Source organism: Typopeltis vanoorti, chromosome 17 (assembly GCF_054136105.1).
Source record: "Typopeltis vanoorti isolate ZY-2024b chromosome 17, IOZ_Tvanoo_1.0, whole genome shotgun sequence".
Taxonomy (NCBI): domain Eukaryota; kingdom Metazoa; phylum Arthropoda; class Arachnida; order Uropygi; family Thelyphonidae; genus Typopeltis; species Typopeltis vanoorti.
In genome coordinates this window covers 70,231,128-70,255,813 of record NC_143565.1, presented here as the reverse complement: position 1 = coordinate 70,255,813, position 24,686 = coordinate 70,231,128, and the positions used below count along the sequence as shown (strand labels likewise).

The following is a 24,686-nucleotide window of genomic DNA, read 5'->3' as shown; positions in this document are numbered from 1 at the left end:
CTGAATGAGGATTTGATGAGTACTAACTAATATGTTCATAACTGAAAGTGTTGGTAGCAAGAATGCCACGAGGAGGATGAGTACTCGTCTAATAGAAAAGGATGGTGTAAAGCAGTGAAAAAAAGTAAAAAAAGTTTTGAAAAAGAGAATGAGCGATTTCTTACCAAATCGATGGTAAGAAAGACGAAAGTGATGCAAATGTGGCAGAAGTTACAAAATAAAGTGCAATTAAAGATAAGGTGGTGAGCAGCATTAACTGTGAGCAAGCGTGTATGACTCAAGGTTTGAAAGTTCGAAAATTTGAAGGATGAATGAGAGCAAAAGTGTGATGCAAGGTTCGAAAGTTCGAAAATTCAAAAGAATGAATGTTAAAAATGAGTGAAAAGGATGAAGAGAGAAATGGATGAAGAATGAAGTTATAAGAATTCGAGATATCTATGGAAGAGTGAAAATGATGAAAACAAATAACGTTGGTATAAAAGAGGTAAAGAAAGACCCACGTGTGGCATTGTATGGTGATTCAATTATTACAGGTGTGCTAGATGAGAGGATGCATAAAGTATGTTTTACTAGAGGTAAAACTGGAGTAGAGTGATTTGAGGCATTAGATATAAGAAGCAAGCAAGCAAAAGAATAGGTACAAATGACTGCAAAACAACAACAACAACAAAAAAAAAATCAGATTGAATATCAGGAGGTTGTTGAGACGGATAAAGAGAATAGTGTGATAGGAAAGGTAATAAGCATGTTCCCCAGGTATAACAGTGGTGAGATGAGGCAGAGAGCAAGGATTATGAATGATATGTTAGCAGAAATGTGTGAAGAGAAAGTAGTGCAGTTTGTTAATGTGTGGAATGAGTTTGAAGCACAAAGTGAACTGTACAGGAATGATAGACTGCATTGGAGTGGTTAAGGTGCGAGTCGCTTGGAGAGACTGCTGCTGGAAGGTAGAGAATTGAGTGCAGAGAATTGAAACTGATGAAGTAGGAAGTGATGTGGAAGAGCAGGAGAATAAGTCAGGAGAGATTTAAGAACTGGTTAGAAATGAAGAAGTGAGCAGTGTGAGTATAGAGAATGGGAGAATGGGTGTGCAAGACAGAGGGAAATTGGGAGGTTCGGGGTGTACAGGGGAACACAGTGTGAGAAATGTGGATGCTCCGGGAAGATGTGAATGCATGTGTAGACAGGAAGGAAAGGGAATGACCTGGGATCAAAACATAACAGTTTGATTTGAAGAGGGTTTTAAGATGAATAAAGAGAAAGGGAAATGGCTTGAGTTGAGCATGGAGAAATCAAATTGAATGGGTGGTATCAGTGGAACCAGCTATATATCCAGGAATAAGTTGCTGTGTTTGTATACAAATGCTAGAAGTGTAAGAAACAAGGCAAATGAAATGCTTCCATTAATTGAGTCTGTTCACCCCAAAATTGTTGGAATAAGTGAGACATGGTTGGATGAAGACGACATCCTGAAAAGAATAGAGATGGAAGGTATGACGTGTTTCATGAGGATAGAAAGGGTAAAAAACGGAAGGAGAATGCTATTCATGATAGAGAAAGAGTTATGTCCTTACAAGGTAGAAATGCAAGAAGGAAATAGTGTTAGTGGTTTTGAGGCAGTATAGTCTGAGATAGAGGTGAATAGAATGAAATACTTAGTTGGTTGTTGTTATAGACCTGGTAATGTGGATGGTAGTGACTATGAAATGTATAATCAAATTAGCCAAGCAAATAAGAAAAGGGTGATTATTATGGGTGATTTTAACTATGGCAATATAGACTGGAATGATGAGATAGTAACTGGAAGTAAAGAAAACAAGTTTCTTGAGTTTTTGAGGAACAACTACCTCAGACAGTATGTAGCATAGGGCACACGAGGATTGAGGGTCTTGGATTTGATCAGCTCATCAGAGGATGTAATTATAAATGAGGTGTCAAACCACCCTCCAGTTGGTGAGAGTGACCATGAAGTGACTTCCTGGGTGGTTGCCAGCAGTGTGGAACTACAAGGCTGGTGATTATGAAGAGCTCAGGAGACAGCTTGTAGGTGTAGCATGAAATGAGGAGTTACCTGGAAAAGAGATCAATGCAGCTTAGGGGATATTCAAGAACTATCTAGTAGAAGTAATGTCTAAATGTATTCTAAGGGTGAGAAGGTTAAATAAGGTAGGTATGAAATGGATGAATGAAGAGCATGTCATACAGAAAGAAAAGGCATTATGGAGGCAGCATAAGAGAAGTGATAATAATCAATTCCATGAGGATTACAAAGACCAGGCAAGATGGCTGACTTGGTTGGTAAGGGCAGCAAAAGTGATGTATGAGCAGCAGTTACCTAATGAAGCCAAAAAGAATCCTAAGATGTTCTTTAAATATGTAACCAGCAAAAAAAAAAAAAAAAGAATGATCATGAAAATGATTGGAGAAAGTGGTATAAGGAACAACTACTGCAAAAGATATAGTGGAAATACTTAATGAGCAGTTCATAAAGGTCTTTCATTCTTGTGAATATGACATCATGGAGAGATTTAGAGCAGTTGATGATTGGGAAGAGAGACTGACTGTAAGTGAGCAAGAGGTGTATGGGGAATTGAGCAAACTTGATATTAATAAGGCTGTGGGATAATATATAATATGATATATTGATATAATATATTATATCTACCCTATATATATAAAATGATAAGCCTTTTTATGTAACATTTGGTGTCATGTTTTTTGTCAAGTTATTTGAAACATTTTGAAACTCGGGGCTACCCTGAGTGTCGAGTCTTCAAAACTCGAGTCACCAGAATTCAAGGAGAACCGGCCTACCAGTCAGGAACTGGGGGGGTGGGGCGCCAAGGGATGGAGGTCCCCCTTTTGAAGACTCGACACTCAGGGGCTACTCTGAGTGTCGAATCTTCGAAATTCGAGTCATCAGAATTCAAGGAGAACTGGTCTACCAGTCTGGAACGGGGGGGTGCTGTAGGTGCCGGGGAGCTTCGCCCCCCCCCCTAGTATAATATAATATAATATATAATATTTAATATGAGTCTTGCACTGAGTCGAGTTCCAAAGGAGTGGAAGGAAGGCAAGACTGCGCCACTTCATAAGAGAGGTGATAGAACTCTGACATTGAATTATAGGATTAACTGTATATCAGGTGTTGTGGTTAAGTTGTTGGAGAAGCTGGTGAGAACTAGGATCCAGAAGTGAGTTGACAACAATGGAATTATCTTTGATGGACATCATGGATTTGCTAAAGGTAGGTTTCAGTAATCTACTTACTTATTACAATACGGTGATGGCTTTCTTGGTTAGAGGAGAGGGATACACAGTGGTATACTTAGATTTTGCAAAGGATTTTGATAAATTACCGCACAATAAGTCAAATTAGAGCTGATGGGGTTGGTTATTAGATTAGTGCATTGGATTGGAGACTGGCTATCTGATAGGTATCAGCAAATTGTGTATGGGAGAGCAATATCCAGGAAGAGGAAAGTTACTAGTGGTGTGCCTGTTTTAAGGCCATTGCCATTTAACTTGTATGCTAATGATATTGGTGAAGATTTGGATGGGGATATTCAGTTGTTTGCAGATGATACAAAGTTGGGATGAACTATGAAGAGTAGAGAAGATGTTGTGGCCTTACAAGACCACTTGAATAAATTGAGTGAATGGGCATGGAAATGGGGATATGAGTTCATTGTTATTATTATTATTATTATCATGTAACACCTACATGGTGTCCAAAGAGTCACCGAGTGAGGACACCTATTCTACAGCTCTCTGTCTCCACTACTCAATCCACCAACTATAACGAATCACGACTACCATCATCATCATGTACACCAACGCCATTTATCGCCCATCATCATCACCACCACCACCACCACTAGTATTTTCACAGATAATCACAAACATCCATGCCCATGGTGGGATTCGAACCTGCAGCCTTTTGGCAGAGAGCAGATATGCTGAACACTCGGCCAACCAGGCCAGCAAAATGTAAGGTTTTAAAATTTGGGAAACAAAGATGGGATGTAGAATTTATGCTTGATGGGGGATGTGTTGTTGGAGGTGGAATAAATAAGAGATCTTGAGGTGATAGTGGATAAGAATCTGAAATTTAGGAGACACATTGTCAAAATTGCGAAGGCAACTTAAAGAATTCTGGGAATGATGCGGAGGACACTGACTTTTAGAAGTAAGGAGATTTTTGTTCTGTTGTATAAGGCTTTGATTAAGCTACACAAGTACTTCTGTGCACAGATTTGGTCACCTGATTTTCAAAAGGACGAAAAGATGTTGGAAAGGGTCCAGAGACAACTTATTAAGATAGTTTCTGATCTCTGGAATATCGAATATGAGGAAAGGTTGAGAAGATGTAATTTACAGAGTCTAGTGGATAGCAGGAATAGGGGTAATATGATAGAGATCTACAATTTAGTATGGGGTGGTAATAGGATCAGTGTTGGAGTGGTTTTATAGCAAATGGTGGGAAATCCGGGGAGAACAAAGGAAGCAGAGGAGAACCCTGGAAGCTGTATAAGGAGTGTGTGTGTGTGTGTATGTGTGTGTGTGTGTGTGTGTGTGTGTGTGTTTGCAGGGGAGTGAGAAGCAGGTTTTTTGCATGCAGAGTTGTGAATGATTGGAATGCCTTGCCTGAGAGTGTGGTGTCTGCAGAGAATTTGAGTGTGTTTAAGGCACGGTATGAAGAGCTGTGTGTATGACAAGAGGACCTCCTAGATGAGTCTGACTCCATGGGGTCTTGGAATAATAATAATAATAATAATAATGTTAATAATGTCATCAAGTTCTATTGCCTTATTGACATCTAGCTTACTTAACTCATATATCTCTAACTCGCTCACCATTAAGTCTTCTCTCATTAAATTCTCTACAGTTGGTCTTCTGATTTCATGCTGAGAATGAAACAACATGATGAACTGCTTACTACATACCTCGACCATGTCTTCTGCAGCAGTTACCAATCTACCACTTTCATGCATTAATATCATCTTACCATAATCATTCTTCTTTCTACTTGCTATATATTGAAAAAACTCACAATAGTTTTTTTATTTTTATTTTTAGCCCAATTGTCTGAGATAGTTGCCTCCCAAGAACTTGAAAAATTCATTTTTCTTATTCCCAAATTATCAAATTTCCTTCTTCCCTTATTCTCTTTATTCCAGTCTCTACCACCATAATTGAAATCACCCATGATGATCAGCCTTCTCACTAATCCAAGTTGCTTATACATTTCTTCATCACCACGCTCCACATTCCCTGGCCTGTAGTAACATCCAGCTAAATATATCTTCCTATAATCCTCCAATTCACACTACCTGCCTCAAAACTACTGTCACTATTTCCCTCTTTCATGTCTACCTTTCATCAACAGAAACTCCCCCCCCCCCTTCCTTCTTGTCCTTTCTATCAGCTAAAACACTGTATCCTTTCATTTCTATTCCTATTAGGATATCATTTTCATGCAACTTTTTTCATGTTTTACTTATTCCAACAATTTGGGGGCAAATAAAATCAATCAGTTAAACAATTTCATCTCCCTTATTTCTAATAATACTCCTGGCATTTCTAAATAAACAGAGCAGTTAACTTTCAGGTCTATAACCAGTCCTAACCAAGCCATTTGGTTGGTTAGTAATCATTATTTCATACCTACTGGCAATGATTGATACTATGATCCAATGCTATGTTAAAAAGTATTAGTACCAAACTATCATCTTGCTGTAAAGAGATCTGTTAAATAATGTATTTTAACCTGCACTTCTGAATTTTCCATTGTTAGCCTTGTAGGTCTTACTAGCTTATCTAGTATTACAAAGTGTATCATAATCTTATATAATTTCCATTCATTAATTTTGTCATATGCTTATTGGAAATGAACAAAAGTCTGATGAATATTTATATCAAATCCCCAAAATTTCTCTGATAATTGTTTAACTATATGTATCACTTGTGGATTTGCCTTTCCCGAAACCTCCTTGGTAGACAACAGCTTTCTTCTTCATAAATGGGTTTAATCTGTTCTTCAAAATAGAGGTAAATATTCCATATGCTGTACATAACAGAGAAATACCTCTATAATTTCCACAGACCATTTTGTCATTCTTCTCATGTATCAGGCAGATCAGGCTCTTTCTCCATTCTTTTGGCATTTTCTCTTTCTTCTATGTGGTTAAAATCAATTCATATGTTTTGTTTTCTAGTTTCTTTTTTTTTCTGCTTTCAGTAATAACTGCAGAGATTTTGTCTATTCCTGGGAATTTGTTGTTATTACATAAAATTATTATGTAACACCTCCAGGGAGTCCAAGACTCATCGAGGGAGGGCGCCTACTCTACAACTCTACGTCTCCACCATTCCACCAACCACAACTACCTTCATCATCTACACTAATGCCATCCACTGCCGACCACCACCAGTATTTTTTACAGACAATCACAAACATCCATGTCCATGGCAGAATTCAAACCTGCAGCTTTTGGCTGGAGAGTGGATACACTAACCACTCAGCCAACCAGACTGGCAAAAAAAAAGTCTATAGACTTTTTTTTTTTGCCAGTCTGGTTGGCTGAGTGGACACCTACTCTAAAGCTCTCTGTCTCCACCACTCAATTGACCAACTATAATGAACGGCAACCACACCAATGCCATCTACCGCCCACCACTAGTATTTTAACAGACAATCACAAACATCCATGTCCACAGCAGGATTCGAACCCCTGGCCTTTTGACTGGAGAGCGGATACACTAATCACTCGACCAACAAGGCTGGCGTTGTTCCTGAGTAAATGAATAATATCATTAAGTTCTTTCCTCGATGGTAGCTTTACAGAATCATCCTCTTCAGTAGTAGTAGTTGGTATTTAATTTTGAGTTGTAGAAGTAATATAGAAGTAATTTTAAATCGAATGGACAACAGCAGACTAACAAAAATATTATACAGATATAAATTAAGTGGAAAAAGAAGAATCGAAAGACCAAAAAAGAGATGGCATGAGACTGGAACAGGCCACCTGGCCTAAAATCCATGTTAGTAAGAAGAAGATGAAGAAGGAATGATCTCATTCAGCAGTAAAAAAATAATAAATAAATAAACCAGCTTAATGTCTTTTATTCCCTTATAGGAAGTAGGCAAGAGAATTTTAGCACTATCTAACTAATAAATAGAATCAAACTTAAGTCCTTCTTTGAACGGCTTTCTGCAGAGGATGCAAATATCACTTCTACTGAGGTACATCGGCCATCTTATTCAAAAAATATTCTCTCCATGCTCTAATTTAAAATTCTAAATAAACATTTACATAGTACACATTTACTGGGTAAATGTTTATTTTAGAATTAGAAATTACATCATCATAAAAATATCATTCTTCATATGCACCCTCAGGGAGTGTACCAAATATCATGACAGTACTATTAAAAAATTAGGTCATTCCTAACTTTTCATCAACCACTTTTCTTCAAATTAATCTGTTATTCATCAAGATTCCAATATTATCAGATCTTAATATTTCTGTTTTTTATGGCACATCTTACTGTATCAATCCACCAAAAACTTGATCTTTTTCTTTTTTTGTGTCATCCTACCAAAATAATCCTTGCTTTGATAATATTTCCTCTCCTTATCCGATCTCCCTTACCATTGATGCCTCTTATGTTGACAGTGGTAATACTGAACCTCTGCTAATGATGCCAATGGGATTTTGACTGGGGATTTACTCCCGTAGCTGACTTTTTGTTGTTTGCCCTGGTTTCGTGACAAAAACATTGGCCGCATTGTTTAACTGTGCAATGGCTGGGTCGTCCTGAAATTCTGTCGTGTTGTATCATTTTGGATTTTGATTTAAGCCAATAAGGATACAATTTGGGTGGCTAAATCCCAAATTTCCAGCCCATCCTCATTCATTCTGTATCATATATTCATATATTCTGTATGGGGTGCTCCACAAGAAGGTAAGGATTGAATATTAGGTCAGAAACCTTTGTCAGTTCTTTCTCTGCATTCCTTAAAAGTTGATGTGGGAATTTCCTTCGAGTATCCAGCTTTGACCATTAAACATCACATTCAAAATATTTTGTTATTAAAAATTACAAGTTTTAAGAGCATCTTAAACTTACTTTAAGGTGGATAATCAGTTATTTTAAAAACTGAATATCACTAACTTTTTTTAATAAATTCTCAATAGGTGGTGCATGGTAGAAACTCTTAATACGGATGCCCTGGAAAAATAATAATAAGTAATTTGTAAAAAAAAAAATAAAATAAAATAAAGTGAGCAGTAATGCTTATAAATTGTGTTAGATCTTAGAATGTAATTTCAGTTATAATTGGTTCAGTCTTAGATTTAGATATACAGTTTGTCCTTGACCTATGCAGTTAATGCATTCTGAAGGTTTCTGTGCAAGTTGAAAATCTGAGTAGCAGCCTGGTCAGTGCCTTTGATCAGATTGTTTAAGGTCTTAGCTCTTTTAGGATGCCAAGCGAGTATTAAGGGGGGGGGGAATAGTTGTGTTGCAGAAAGGAGACTCCAAGACAGAGGTGGGAAATAAGCTATCATCATCTTAGGAATCATAATCAAACGTACTGGAGAAGATGGTTAATGGTGGAGTAGAGTCTAGGAGAAGACATGTGACTAATGGTGTGCTGCAGGACTCTGTACTGAGGTCGCTACTATTAAATTTGTACACGAATGATATAAGAAAGGATCTGAACTGGATTGTAGTCCTAAAAGAAATAGTGCCAGGGCTCTACCTTGGAAACAGAAATCCAGAGCACGAAGTGCAGCATTATTATTATTATTATTATTATTATTATTATAATTATTATTATTATTATTATTATAATTATTATTATTATTATTATTATTATTATTATTATTATTATTCTTTATTTTAAGTTTTGAGAACTAAATGGTTAATTTGTTTTCATTAGTTCTCTTCATATTGTTGATGCACTATTACACTTTTCTTCTTAAAATACTTTCTCCAACACCATATAGCAAACTATAGCGAGGACACAATTTCACAGAGCACACTACACACTACATGTTTTAACTTGTCAGGTCCATTGAACTTGTTAGGGGTGTAGGGATGAAAAATGACCAACTGTGATATAGCATTGGGTGGGGGTGCAATATTGTCAGTTTTCTTTGGTTTTGAAACTTCGAAACCGAACATAGACGCAGGTCATTGCCTTGTTTTCTGAAACGAAAATGACAAGAGCGGCAAGCTGCTATTTTTTGACCAAAAGCTGGAAATACATTATAAGTCTCATTATTATTATCTTATAATTTATCATAATGAATTAAAAAATTTTGATAGCTTTAAAAATGTACCAGGGCATGGCTCTGGTGCACCCTGGCCTGACTACACCCCTGGATCTGAAGGTACTGAATGAATACTGGGTACTGAGGATAGGCTGGCAGTTTGGGGCTTGGCTAACCAAATTGAAACTCTCTATTGGCTTAAACCAGAAATATATGTGATAATACAACATGATATTTTATGCCATGTGGGGTATTACCCAGCTAAACAATGCCCCCTGCTGTTTTTGCCAGAGTAGCAGGTTGAACAAATCCAGTTGTTTGCTGATGATCCAAAGCTGTTTAGTGTTGCTGAAGAGTCAAAGCCAGATAGTTGGGAGGAGATCTCCACTTCACCTTTAACTTTAAGGATTGTGGAGATCTGCCTTGGCTTCTGACCTAATGTCTAATCCTCACATTTATGTGGTGCATCCCCATTAGTAGGTGTCCACTGGGTACTGAATGAATGAGGATTGGCTGGAAGTTTGGGGCTTAGCTAACTAAATTGAAACTCTCTATTGGCTTAAACCAGAAATACATCTGATAATACAACATGATATTTTATTCCATGTGGGGTATTGCCCAGCTAAACAATGCCCCTGCTGTTTTTGCCAGAGTAGCAGGTTGAACAGTGAAAAAAGTATGCTAGTGGAACAATCTCCAATTCAACATCTAGAAGAAGAAGAAGAAATTCAACGTCAGAGGAATTGAAGATAGGAACAGTATATCCATCTGGTACTCAACCATATTATCTCAATAATGTGACAATATTGTTGAGTACAATGAGATAATTGTTGTTGAAGAGATACATAAGAGGTTTCTTCAATTAACATGAAAAAAAAAAAGTAGTACTAGTTATTTAAGGCCATATATTTCAGTCTGAATGTTACAGGCCATCATCAGTGGTGACAATAGTTAATTACAAAATAGAACACGAACACTGGATGATTCGAAAAAGGGAGAGCTGTGGGATGTTATGCATAAATACAATGGCATATAATTGAGGAAATATTGCAATATTAATAATTTATTAGCCATAATAAATTTAGTTTAATCCTTTATACAAGTGTGAGCAAACAAAGTTTGGGTCTGAAAATATCTTCAGCACTGACCTAAGGTGGTGCAACACCGGGCAACTCGTTGCAAAGGTGGATAAAGCTATCATCACTCCTATCTCAGTATCTCCCATAATGCAAAGCATATGGGAGATACTGAGATAGCAAGCACTGACCATAATTGTGCTTGCAGATGTAAGAACTGTGTTCTTCTAACCAGATAAATGCTGACCTGCCTGTTTGTCCGAAGTAGTTATTTCATTAAACCTCTAACATGAATTCTTCACAGCACTTAAGCCTCAACACACGGATAATGCTATCAGCACCACCAATTCATCTCCTTTGTTCCAGATACGCCCGGCATTAGTAAAAAGAATCAAGGCATTATCACTGTTTCTATACCCTCTGAAGACTCCACTGGATTCAGCATTACATGATGTATTCTCTTTTCTGTCACATGACTATTTCCACAAGAGGTCATTCCTGCTACCTTCCACCCTGATAATTCTAGTTTACCTGCATTGACACACTGAATTGTTCAGAGAGCAACTTTAGAATCTCTTCATTATCTCTCACATGCAAACCTGTCACACACAGTTCTTTTCCGTCCTCAAATTCTCTTCAAGCACACACATAATCCAAGCCTCTCTTTCAACACATTCTGGCTTATACCATTCATTATTGATGCTCTTCTCTGCGCTCTGCATTATCATTCCTGGGCAACACACTCACTATCTTTCCTCTCTCATTCTTCTTCCATACAACCTCAAGCACAAACCTCATATCAATTTCCACCCGATTCATATCGCCTTTCAAGTCATTCATGCCCACCATCACAATCATCTCATCCACCCTACACCTTGCTTAATTGCCTTAGTCACACTATCTGTTGTTCCTCAGGGAAACACTACTCTGACATTCTATCTTGTACATCAAAGATCATAGATTCTCCATACATCACACCTCTTACCACTCTATTTCTTCTTGCTCACCTGCAGCCCTGCTACAAACCTACTACACTTTATACTTTTATATTTTCATTCACATTCTGCTCGTTTTCCTCACCCTTGATCACTCTACTCATCTCTCTCTTGGTTGGTATTCAGCCATTTCTAATATAACATTTATGAGATCCAGATTGTGTTTACGAATCATGAAAAGTATTTTGACTGGAGATGGATGCAACTTTGATTCTATGTTTCATTTGACAAAACAGGAGTGATGCTATTCCATTTTCATAGTCATTGCATTTCTAAAAATTCAGGAGGATAAATATTTTTCAGATTAATTTTTTCTTATTAACTGCTAAGAGGCTGATGTCTAAAAAAGTTATTCCCCTTGGTAGCTAGTTGCCTGGTTGACAGAAAATATCAAAAAAATATATTATCAAAAGCCTGCTATTAAAAATTTGCCTAAGGTTTATTAACTCTGATAATTAGTTCAGTACCAACTAAACACTGGAGTCAATATTGAAAAATTAAAATTTTGTTTTTGAAATTTTGAATTTGTTTTAATTTGCCTTTATATTTTCAAATGATTTTTGTAATTTTCAAATGTTTCATTCCCTTTTAGAATGATCCCGTTGAACCTGGATTAATGTCACTGCCATTTTTCTATGGGTTTACTATTTTTGTGAATGTATTTTCTGTTGTTCATGATGGCCCAGAAAGTACGTATCCTTGTTTGTATGATTTTTAAAGGTTTATTTTAACTTTAGAAAAACTGAATGATTTAATGACAGATTATATAAACCATATAACATTAAGAAAAAAAAAAGCATTTAGTTCCATCATAGATAAAATTCAATTGCACATTTTTTAACTGGAATTTTAATTTATGTAACTTTTTTTTTTTGTTTAGTGCTTAAATTTAACATAATTCCCTGGTGGGGAGTATTGATATTGTCACTTGGAGTTAGCATAATTGTTGGTGCTATTATCCGAATCTTTGTAGTACCACATCAGCGGAAAGTTATAAAAAGTAAGTTCCATCTGTCATCATCAATATTATCATTAAGTATATTATTATTTTATTAATCATGAATAAATATTATAATAATATTTACTAATAATATTCTTAGTAAATAGTATTTTATTTTATATGATAACCTGCTATACCTTTTGAAATTATACTGCTTTTTAAATAATCAAACAAAGCTTTAAAATATAATACTTAAATATTAGTTAGTTATTAACACTTGACATCACTGGATGCTGTATTATCACTTCCATAACTCATAGGGTTTTGGGAGTGAAGCCTTTTGCTAGAGTGGTAAAGTTACAGATGCCCTTTCCTTAAAGAGTTAATAGGGCAATCACAAACATCCATGCCCATGACGGTATTCGAACCTGCAGAGTATTGGCTGGAGAGCAGATTCACTAACCATTGGCCAACCAGGCCAATAAAAACCAGGCTAGCCACATAAATATAGCATTCTTTAAATTCGATCCTATATTATGTTGTATTGACAGGGTGCCACATGATAAGCTGATATTTAAGTTGCAGTACATGGGTCTGGATGTCAGATTGGTCAACTGGATTCAGGATTGGCTGTCTGATAGGTATCAGAGAGTTGTGTATGGTGGAGCAGTTTCAAGGAGGTGGAGGGTTACAAGTGGGGTCCCACAGGGCTCAGTACTAGGACCTATATTGTTTAACCTTTATATCAATGACATTGCCATTGGATTGCAAGGGGATATTCAGTTGTTTGCAGATGATGCGAAGCTGCGAAGGATTATTAGTAATAGTGCAGATGTGGTAGCCCTGCAAGAGGATTTAAATAAGCTAGATAGATGCGCAAATGAATGGGGGTGTCAGTTTAATGCAGAAAATGTAAGGTCTTGAGGTTTGGGAAACATCGATGGGATGCTGCATACTCTATTGGAGGAATTATACTGGAGGAAGTAGGGGAGACAAGAGATCTGGGGTTGATGATTTATAGAAACCTGAAGTTTAGGGTACATATTGCAAAGGTGGTGAAGGTAACACACACACACAGGATTGCTGCAATTATGAGAAGGACACTGACCTGCAGAGATAAGAGAGTTATCATTCTGTTGTATAAGTCTCTGATCAGACCACACTTGGACTATTGTTGTCAGATTTGGTCCCCAGGATTTGAAGGGGATAAATTAACTGTGGAAAGGATACAAAGACAGATGACAAAGATGGTTTCAGGACTGTACAAGCATAGTTATGAGGATCGGCTGAGGGAATGTGGACTGCAGAGTTTGGTGGATAGAAGAAGGAGAGGTGATATGATTGAGACTTTTAAACTGTTGAGAGGTGGTTACAGGGTTGACACTGGGGAGTTCTTTCGCTTGGTTGAACAGCAGGAAGGAGTGATGACAAGAGGCCATCCCTGGAGGTTATGAAAGGAAACTGTAAGCAAGCGGGTAAGGAGTGGTTTCTTTGTGTGGAGGGTGGTTGAACCGTGGAATGCATTGCCTGATAGAGTGGTGGGAGCGAGAACAGTCAATGAGTTTAAGGAGTGGTATGATAGACTTTGTGTTTCTTAGGGGGAACCTCCCCTCGATGAGTCTTGACAGACTTGATGTTCTTAGGAAGGACCCCCCCACGATGAGTCTTTTGACTCCATGGAGGCCTGAATAATAATAATAATAATAATAATAATAATTTATGGATCCATAGCATTTATTAATTACTCTAGGAAAGTGCACATTACTATAATTGAGTGTTGGTACCCAGTATCTGATTACTTCAGTTATAATAGTTACTTATACCAGGTAATAAGAATGGTGATACATTCTAACAGATAAGCTTAGGTGTTGACGGTTATTCATGACTTATTTTTAATGGTATTAACAACACCACACAGTTGTATCAAAGAGATGTTTTATTAACTGCTTATATTTTACTGAATTTCAACTCAGCATCATCAGAGCACAACACACTTGTACATGTGACAGTGAGTGAGTGAAACAATACAATTTCAATGGACAAAAGATCTAAAGTCCTATTTTTTGGTGCCCTCTAATGGAAAAAAAAAGCTATGTGGGAGTTTCCCTTAGGATAACAGTCTCCCAAATTTTTGGCAAATTGATGCAACCATATTTGTTAAGGTTGGGAGAATTCTTCAAAGCCATTGCTGACTCAAAAAAATAATCTTTCAGATCTGTAATGACTCCTAAATAGCACATTCGTTTTCCTCCATCTAATCCTATGTGAAGGAGTGTCCAAAGTGTGGTCTGCCAGTCCTGACTTGCCATAGTAATAGTAGCGAATGTATTTTTCATGTTCTTCCAGTCGGATGTTAACTGATCTTCCTGTTTGCCCATAATAGGCCAAGTCACAGTCACAGGGAACCTCATACACTCCTGGGTGTACTAAAGGGTGAAGTTTATCCTTAGGGGAGCAGATCAGAGTTGCTAGTTTGACATGAGGTTTGAAAGTGGTGCAAAGGCCATGTTTCATCAATACTTGGGCTATCTTTTCTGATATAGCTCTGACATAGGGAATAGAAATGGTCATGTTGTGTTCTTGTGTATCAGGGGAGGGCAGAGTAATGGGACTATGTAGTGTTTTATCTATTTTGTAGGGATTATAGCTAAGAACGTATGGTGCAGATATTTGAGTTCTATGGTCAGAGCTGTATCATTAGAACAAATGGCTCTGGCTCTGTGTGTAAGTGTTTTTAAAATGCCATACTTTTGGACTGGATGATGATGAGGTGATTGTTTATGTAGGTATCTTCCTGTGTATGTAGGCTTTCTGTAAATGGAAAAAGATAGTGATCCATCTGAAAGGCAGGTGACTATTGTGTCAAGAAATGTAAACAGTTTTTTGATTCTTTTTCTATTGTGAAGTGGATTTTGACAAATGCATACAAAGTGTCTTGTCCATGGGGCCAGATGGCAAACACATCATCTACATAGTGTAACCACACTTGTGGCTTGTATGTAGCAGTGGTAAGTACTTTGTTTTCAAAGTGTCCCATGTAAAAATTTGCTAACGGGGGGGGGGGGGGGGACCCATAGCTGTACCATTAATCTGTTTGTAAAATTTTCCTCCCCATGTAAAGTAACCTGTATTCATAGTAAATTTAAATAATTCAAAATATCAGGAGGAAATTTAGACTTGATTAAATCAAGAGTGTCTATAAGTGGTACATTGGTAAATAAAGAGGTGACATCAAACTATCCATTATGTCTGAATTTTTTAGGATGAGATTTTTAATCAGTGTTTTGAAATGGACTGAATGAAAAGAGGAGTTGGCAGTAAGGGGGGACAAGCAACTTGGCTAAATGCTGGGCCAGTTTATATGTGGGATTATCTATGCTATCAACTATGGGGCATAGGGGGATATTAGTTTTCTGGATTTTTGGTAATCCATAAACACGGGGTGGTTTAACATGAATTGGTTTTATTTTCCTGATGATTTCTTTGGACTATGACGTCACTCTTTTCAGTAATTTTTGGACTTTTTTCCTTTGCAACATCGTGGAGTCTTGATGTATAATTTCATATGTGGAACCGTCACATAGGAGATCTTGCATTTTTCTGTTATATTCTTCTAATCGGCTTTTGTAATAATCAGTGGCTATGAGGTGGAGGTTTAACAGGAAGACATATTTAGTTGGATGTTGCTACAGGCCAGGGAATGCGGATGGTGATGATGAAGAAATGTATAAACAACTTGGATTAGTGAAAAAAGGAAGGGTAATTATTATTGGTGATTTTAATTATGGTGATATACGAGGAAGGTCTGAAAAGTTCTCAGCCTCGACCAATGCTATCGGAAAAAACATTTTTTTATAAGTTGGTACATCTGTCATAAGCATCCATGTGAAATTGCAAGTCATTCTATGAAGCAGTTTGTTTTATACAGTTTTTTATAGAGATATATTGTTTTATATCTATCTATACTCAACCATGCCTCAGTTATTCTAATGATTTATGGCAAAAGTCTGAAGCAAAAGTGTTGTCTGTATCCCTTGAAATGGATAAAATTGAGTATCGTGCAGTCACAAAAAAATTCTTGGTAAAAGAAGGTTTAACGCCAAAATAAATTCATTCGAAGTTCATAAAAGTTTATGGCCTTTTTCGACATTTTCAGATGAGATGATGCAGAGTTTAAACGTAGCCGTAGCAGCCTTGAAGATGATCCACGTGAAGGACGTCCAAAAAGTGTAACAACACCAGAAATCATTGATCAAGTGCACGATATGGTATTGGATGACCAACGAGTCAACGTGCATGAAATTGCTGACACTATAGGTATTTCAAAAGAATGTGTAGGATATATTTTTCGTTGCATATGAAAAAGTTTTGCGGCCAGATGGGTGCAAAAAAGCCATGCTTGCTCACAGCAGATCAAAAAAGCGCTCGCATGAAAATCTCTGAACAGTGCTTGGAGTGTTTTAACAAGAATAAAACTGATTTTGTGCATCGATTTATTACTATGGATGAGACTTGGATTCACCATTACACACTAGAATCCAAACAGCTGTCAAAACAGTGGACAGAAGATGGTTGTTCAGTGCTAAAGAAGACACATCGGTTCCATCAGCAGGAAAGGTCATGGCATCGGTGTTTTGGGATGCTAAAGGCATTTTGTTTATTAATTATCTTGAAAAGAGTTAAATGATAACTGGGGAATATTATTTCAACCTTTTAACCAGACTAGATGAATACAATTCATGAAAAAAGACGGTTTGCAGAAGAAAAATATCATCTTTCATCAGGACAATGCACCTGCACAAAAGTTTTTTTGGCAATGGGAAAATTAAGGGATCTGTGCTATGAATTGTTGGAATATCCACCCTATTTCTCAGATTTGGCTCCCTCTGCCTTCTCTGTCTTCCCAAAACTAAAACTCTTCCTCACTGGTCAGCATTTTTCTTCGAATCAAGAGGTGATTGTAGCTGTAGAGGGTATTTTGCAGATCTTACTGAGAACCTCTACAAGGATGTGATAATGATGCTGGAGCATCGCTGGAATAAATGTATTAGTTCTTAAGGAGAATTTCTTGAGTTCTTGAGAGATAACTATCTCAGACAGTACATGAAGAAGGCACGTGAGGATCAACAGTTCTAGATCTAATAATTTCATCAGAGGATATAATTGTGAGAGGGGTTTCACATTTCCTCATGATCATTTAGTGAAAGTGATTACCTGGGTTGTGGCTAGCTGTATATAGTCCTTTGTGAGGAAAGAATATATATGGAATAAGGCTGGTGATTATGATAAGCTTAGGAGACAACTTAGAGTTATAACATGAAATGAGGAGTTGAGCAGTAAGGAAATAAATGCTGCATGGGAACTGGCAAAGAAATACATAACAGCATCAGTGTGTGAATGTATTCCAAAGGCAAAAAGCCTGAGTAAGGTAAAATGGATGAACGTGGAGCTCAAGCTTGAAATCTGGAAAAAAGAAGGTACTTTGGAAAAGTACAAGATGAATAATGGTAATAATCAGTTACATGAAGAGTATAAAGAATAAACCAGAAGAGTGACTCAAGTTAGTAAGGAAAACAAAAGTGCAGTATTGGCAAATCTGGTGAAGAACAACCCTTGCGAGTATTTTAGATATGTGGCAAGTAGAAGGAAGAATGATCATGGTTAGATTTATTTATTTGTATGGGGTTCCTCCCCATTCCTCAGCTGTCCTTAGGCTGGTTGAGTCCACCTAGTGAGGGATTAAGTATGTATTTTATGACTGTAGATCTGTGTGTGTGTGTGTGTGTGTGTGTGTGTGTGTTTTCATGGGTCGGTTTGAGGGACAAAAAACCCGAGTTTCGTAATGAAAAAACCCTCCACCTCCATATGAAACTGGATAACTCACCTTTGGTCAAAAGAGACGTTAAAGGTTCCTTACATCATGGATGGGAATCCAACCCAGGTCATTCTGACTGAAGGGCTTTGTCTATATCGACTGAGCTACAGACGCTCATCATGGTAAGATGATGTTAAGGGATGAAACTGGTAAAATGGTAACTGCTGCAGAAGACATTGTTGAGGTATTCAGTGATCAATTTATAAAGGTGTTTCATCCTGATGAGTGGAATCATGACGAACTTAAGTGTAGAGAACATAGGAGAGGATGGCTTAATTGTGAGTAAGCAGGAGGTATTTGAGAAAATAAATAAAGTTGATGTCAATAAGGCTGTAGGATTTGATGACATATCACCATGCTTCTTAAGGGAATGTTCCAGGGAATTGGCAGCAGCATTGACATGCCTCTTTAATAAGAGTTTTGCAATAGCACAGGTTCCAGGGGAATGGAAAGAGGGTAAATTTGTCCCACTCCATTAAGGTGGTGATAAGGCTGTAGTTTCAAATTATAGGCCAATCTGTGTATCTGGAGTTCTGGTGAAGGTACTGGAAAGAGTGGTGAGAAGTAGGATGCAGAAATGAGTTGATCACAGCAGTATTCTCTGTGGTTATCCAAATGGGTTTGTTAAAGGGAGATCATGTTTCACTAACTTGCTTATGTACTATTACAAGGTGATAACTACCTTTTGCCCTACACTATTCCCACCTGTATCATACCCAGATGGCTCAATTGCAACATCACCCATAGAAATAGCTAATCTCCTGGCATCACACTTTGCCTCCAATGCACACATAACTGACAATGGCAAATGTCCTCCAGTCATTACAACTGCCCAACATACAATACCCCCTGTATCCACCCCTTCATGAAAAATTTTTTCTTTAATCTGTTTCTGTATCATGTCTCTTGCTTTCTCTGGGTCGGGCAATACTCAGATTTGTCTTTTAATTTTGAGCAGGGAATGCCATCAGCCTGACCTGTGGGCTCTTTTGGGTGCGACTTACATTGTGACTCATGCTGTCACTATCCCTCGGGTAATTTACCCCTTTATGACAACCTGCTCTCCTTATTCTATTTCTCCCGTTACCTGGGTAGTGAATTTTATTACTACTTCTCTCTATAATGTTTACACTGCTTCTTGATCTCAATTAGTATCGTGTCTGAAAGTGCCGCTTGCTCCCCATATCATCAACCTCTGTACTGCTCTCCCTTGGGGTCTCGTAGCGTTCGTTTTCATTTTCATTGTGACCCTCCTGGTTCACAAACCTGTGATATTGGGCATCCTCCTCCTCTGATATGAAGTTATCTCTTCCCCCTTGATTGGCATAGTGTGCCCCTGTCTTCCTCCTTTCTTGATGGCTGGAGGTCGAGTCTAAGGAGTCACTCAAGCACACAAGCCTGTCATTTCTTTTGTTATATAGCTTTATCCTATCTGAATGTACTATAATGACCTTTCCAGGGTTTTTTACGTCTCGAATTCTAAAATTTACTGGAGAAAGTTTCTCCAGGATTTCGCAGGGGCCCAGTGCTCTTCTTCCAAATTTTGCTCCTTTCTGCTTGATTGATTTTTGCTCAAGGAGAACCAAGTTTCCAAGGTTCAATTCCTTATATTTTGTAAGCTTGTTGACATATGCTCTGATTTTTTGCGAACTGTGTCTGCTGGATTCTGCTAACAAATCGTGAGCTATCTTATTATGCTCAATCAAATCATTCAAATACTCGTCTATGTCTGCAAAACCAGAGTCAATGTGAGAGTATTTTAAATCACAAGGGAAACTCAGTTCAAATCCGTAAAGGGCAAATGCAGCTCTCTCTTATTGCTGAATGAATGGCAGTCCTGCAGACGAATAATGTTTGTGGCAAATACGTAACCCAACTCCTCACCTTATTGTCAGCTAGCTTGGCCAGTGTCTGCTTCAGAGTCTTGTTTAGCCTTTCACACACATTCCGTTCCCTTGGGGGTGATATGGGGTAGTGAAAATCGTTATCTTGAATGTCTTGCATAACTGCAGCAAAATCTCAGCTGTGAAGTTTGCACACTGGTCGGGAAGGAGAGTCTGAGGTGTTCCATATCTGGATACTATTAGCTTTAAGAATTTATTAACTATGATCTGTGCAGTCTGATCTCTCATTGCCACTGCCTCAGGGAATCTGGTAAACATGTCTATTGCACGCAGTATGTATTTATTTCCTTTCTGTGAAGTGAGTAGGAGCCTGATTATGTCCACAGCCACTGCCTAGAAAGGTCGGACAGGAATAGGAAATGGTTGCACGGGGACCTTCCCTCTAAAGCCGGCTTTGTTTTGGCAGATGTGGCAGGAGGACACATATGAAAGTACATCTCTCCTCATACCCTTCCACAGATATCTATCGGAGATGCGTTGCCACGTATGCTTGAACCTCTGATGCCCTGTCAGGTCAGAGTCATGAAATGTATAAAGCACCCATAGGATCATGACTGACGGGACCAGTATCTTATCTCTCCATCTTCCCATTCCTTCCTGCTTGGACAGTAGAAGCCCATTATCATCCATATGTAGGGTTTTCAGGAATGAAAACTCACTGGGCAGTGGCTCTCCCTTTTCAACTCTGTTATAAACTGTGCTCCACATGGGGTCTTTTTGCTGAGCTACAATAATAAGAAGTTTCTCCATGATTGAAGGTGGGTGGGGGGGGGGCTTATTCTTATTCTCCTCTAAATTCTCGATCTTATGTATGGGGTTGGGATTATCACTGTCACTAGGCTCATCTTCTTCATTGTTTGCTCTTAGAGATCTCAATAAGTATTCAGCCAGCACATTTTTCTTTCCTGGGATATACTGAGTCAGTGTCATACTCTTGGAGTTCCAGGGTCCACCTAATTATTCTTTGGTTCTTATCCTTCATAGAGAACAGGAAAGATAGTGGCTGGTGATCCTACCTTAGTATTATATGTTGTCCTAACAGCAAATATCTTAACTTCCTGAATGAAAACATGATTGCCAAGGCCTCCTTCTCAATGACTGAATAGTTCAGCTCAGAGGATGAGAGCTTTCTGCTAATGAAGGCTATGGACTGGAAATCGTTATATATTAGAGCTAAATTTAGAGAATTCATAGGTGCCATGCTGCTCACTTGTCCAATTAAATTTTACCCCATAATAAATTTAGTTTAATCCTTTATCCCAGTGAGAGCAAACAAAGTTTGCGCCTGAAAATATCTTCAGGACTGAATATAGTGTTGTACTATCTTACCTGGGTAAGTAGTACAACACCAAGGCAACTCATAGCAAAGGTGGAGCAAGCTACCAACACTCCTATCCCAGCTACCAACACTATATTCAGTCCTGAAGATATTTTCAGGTGCAAACTTTGTTTGCTCTCACTGGGATAAAGGATTAAACTAAATTTATTATAGTCTAACCTAGTGAAAAATAAACTTTCAATAAATTTTACCCCTTTTTTGTTAGTTTGACAATAGGCTCCATCAATATGGAACAATTTGAAATAAATTTTCTATAAAAATGTATCATCCCTATATATCTTCAAACTTGCCTCACCATTCTTGGAATTTTTGCTTCAAGAATGGCACATATGTTGCTTTGACTAGGAATTATTCTATGTTCACTAACCTTGTGAACCAGGTATTCCACTTCCTTTAAAAAAAATTGACATTTTGAATATTTTAAAGACATCTTGGCCTGATGCAAACTTGCCAACAGGGTTGATAGTATTTCCTTGTGTGTGTAGGTCTCGTGAATAGATCAGTAGGTCGTCTTGAAAGCAATTAACCCCCCTGCCCAGGATGCCAGCGAGGACTATGTTCATAAGAGACTGAAACTACATGGCGGAGTTTTGTGCTCCTTGTGGGAGCCTATGCAGTTGGTATTTCTGCCATCTCATTGTGAATGCAAAATACCTCCTGTCTTCTTTCCTTAATGGGATCTGATAGTAACATGAATTCAAATCTAGTTTTGAGAAGTATTTTACTTTTTCCAGTCCTATCAGTAGCTCTTCTATTTTGCATAATGGGAAGTCAATTGGCCTTGTTACCTTGTTTACTTCTCTGAAGTCTAGAACGAATCTAAGACTGCCATTAGGTTTCTGTATTAGAATATAAGGGCTGTTCCATTGAGAGTTTGATTTTTTAATTATCCCCGCAGCATCACTTGGAGTCTCTCCATCTGTTTGATTGGTGTCTGATATTCTTTAATGTGAACGGGATTTTTTGTAGTGATTTGGACGGCATGTTCCACTAAATCCGTACAGGACAATGAGGTGATCTCTTCAGTAAAAACCCTGTTGTACTTCTGGAATGCTGTGTGTAGGAACTCCTCAATCACCCTCTTTTCTTCCATAGAAGTAGCTTGACCTGTGGCATTGCTTATTAACTGCTCCCTCTAATCAGGATCTTCCTCCATCTGTTTTGCTGCTTTAATCTCCAGTGCTACACTCGTCTCATCTTCATTGTGACATTGTTGCTCCCTGAGACTGGGATTTGGTCTAAGCTCTACCCCACATAGAGACACAGTGCCTGTGGCAAAATTGCATGCAAACTGATACTTTTTTTAGGAAATCAATGCCTAAGGGTTACGTGATCAGTTGTGCTCGTGGTTTTAGGGAGAACAATTAATTCGTGACACAAGTTCAAATGAAACCTAGGCAAAGTGATGATCAACGTTAATTTTGTAGTAGCGTGGAGCTCTGTTTTTGCCACTCCCAAAAAGTTTTATTGGGTGGGCTAGTTCAATGACCTGGTTGTGAATTAGGCTCCTTAAATGAAACCTAGGTAGAGTGATGACCACCCTTAACTTTGTAGTAGTGTGGAGCTCTGTTTTTGCCACTCCCAAAAGTTTGATTGGGTGGGCTAGTTCAATGACCTGGTTGGGAATTAGGCTGCTTAGTTTAGAAAATAACGGCCAAGAGATAACAGAGTCATGGGCACCTGTGTCTAGGAGAACCTCACAGGGTGTATCTCTTATTAGGCCATGCACGGTCGTTAGTAACACTTCCTGCCCCTGAGTCATTTCATTCACACTAAGCATTCTATGTTGCCTATGTTTTTCTGTGCAGGTTCTCCTTGTTTTATTATTGACATTTAATTTAGTAATTTTGCACTTTCCTTGTAAATTAGTACCAACTCCTTTTCTTATTTGGCGCCCTTGTTACTCTCTCTTATATACCTTCAAGTTCTCTGCTATCTGTTCCAACTTCTTTTTTATTTTCTCCTCGTGGGGTTTCAGTTCCATTTTAATCAGGTCTTGTACCTGTTCTATGCTGGGTGGTTCTTGTTTTGATTTTTGCACTGAATTTTGTGCAGTGAGGCTTGAAACTTCGAAACCTTCTTCTTTCCGGTTTCCGTTTGTGTATTTGCGTCTACCATCTTCAAGCCATTGAATGAAACTTTAGTTGAATCTGGGGGTCTTTCTTGTTTAAAGTCAAGGGAGTGACTAATTTCTCTTAGTCTATCTTCCCTTTCCTTTACTGCAATGTAGCATTCTTGTAAGTTGTTTATTCTTTTTTTGTATGCCGCTTTCCTGAACTCCTCTCTTACTCCCATTCGAGATGGCTTTTTTCCTCTCTTGCAACACTTGCAGGCGCAAACTTGACTTGTTTGTCTGTTTGCTTACTTGGGAAATGGAGTAAAACCAGGTTTAAAATTGCTTGGCATCTTAAACATTTATTATACCTAAGGTAAAATACTTTCTACATTTATATCTCCTCCTGAGATTTTTATTTAATAAGGTTAAAACACCTTATGGTAACTTGTTCTGGTAAAATACTTATAAGCTCTGTATTACTAAAATCTTTGTATTTCTAGCTTGGCTCCCACTGATGAGACCTTAATAAAGGTCGATACCGGTCTGGGTAGTGGCCCCTTGCCTTTAATACAAAGCATCATACATCTCCTCCAGGAGATGTGCTTTGCATTAAGGGTAAATATTAAGATTAGTGATCAAAGCTTATTCTACTTTTACCACGAGTTGCCGTAGTCTTGCACTACGTGCAGGGTCAGCTAGACTTGCAACACTTGCAGGCGCAAACTAGACTTGTTTGTCTGTTTACTTACTTGGGAAATGGAGTAAAACCAGGTTTAAAATAGCTTGGTATCCTTATATATATATATATATATATATATATATATATATATATATATATATATATATATATATACACTTTCTATTTATTTGCCTGGTCTTTATCTACAAAACTGTTCTAATGCAATATTTCTTATTTTAACTACTATGAATTTTATCCTGTCACTGCTGTCCTGTCACTGCTGCACCATTGTAAACTGTGCTTGCTACTGTTTCTTGCTATTTATAAAGCCTTTTATAGAGCCTGTTTGGTTACTGCGCCTTTGAAATACCGTTATTCTAATTAGCAGTGTGCACTTTCTCTCTCGTAACCTTTCTTGCTTACTATTGCTTACTGTGTTTATCTACCTTTCACACTACGAGTCTTATGCCTGTGGATACTAGGAAATTTATTTTTTATTGAGACTACACCACTAATATCTTTAAATTTTAAATTGGCATAA

At 37.8% G+C, this 24,686-nt stretch overlaps 1 protein-coding gene across 1 annotated transcript in view; it reads left to right on the top strand.

Moving 5' to 3' along the window:
• Window positions 1-24,686, top strand: part of LOC150097470 (sodium-dependent phosphate transporter 1-A-like) — a 263,701-nt gene that overhangs the window by 127,202 nt on the left and 111,813 nt on the right. Inside the window, exons 5-6 of the mRNA XM_090406931.1 lie at window positions 11,945-12,041; window positions 12,233-12,352. Of these exons, the coding sequence (XP_090263057.1) occupies window positions 11,945-12,041; window positions 12,233-12,352 (217 nt within the window). The remainder of the gene's footprint in view (window positions 1-11,944; window positions 12,042-12,232; window positions 12,353-24,686) is intronic.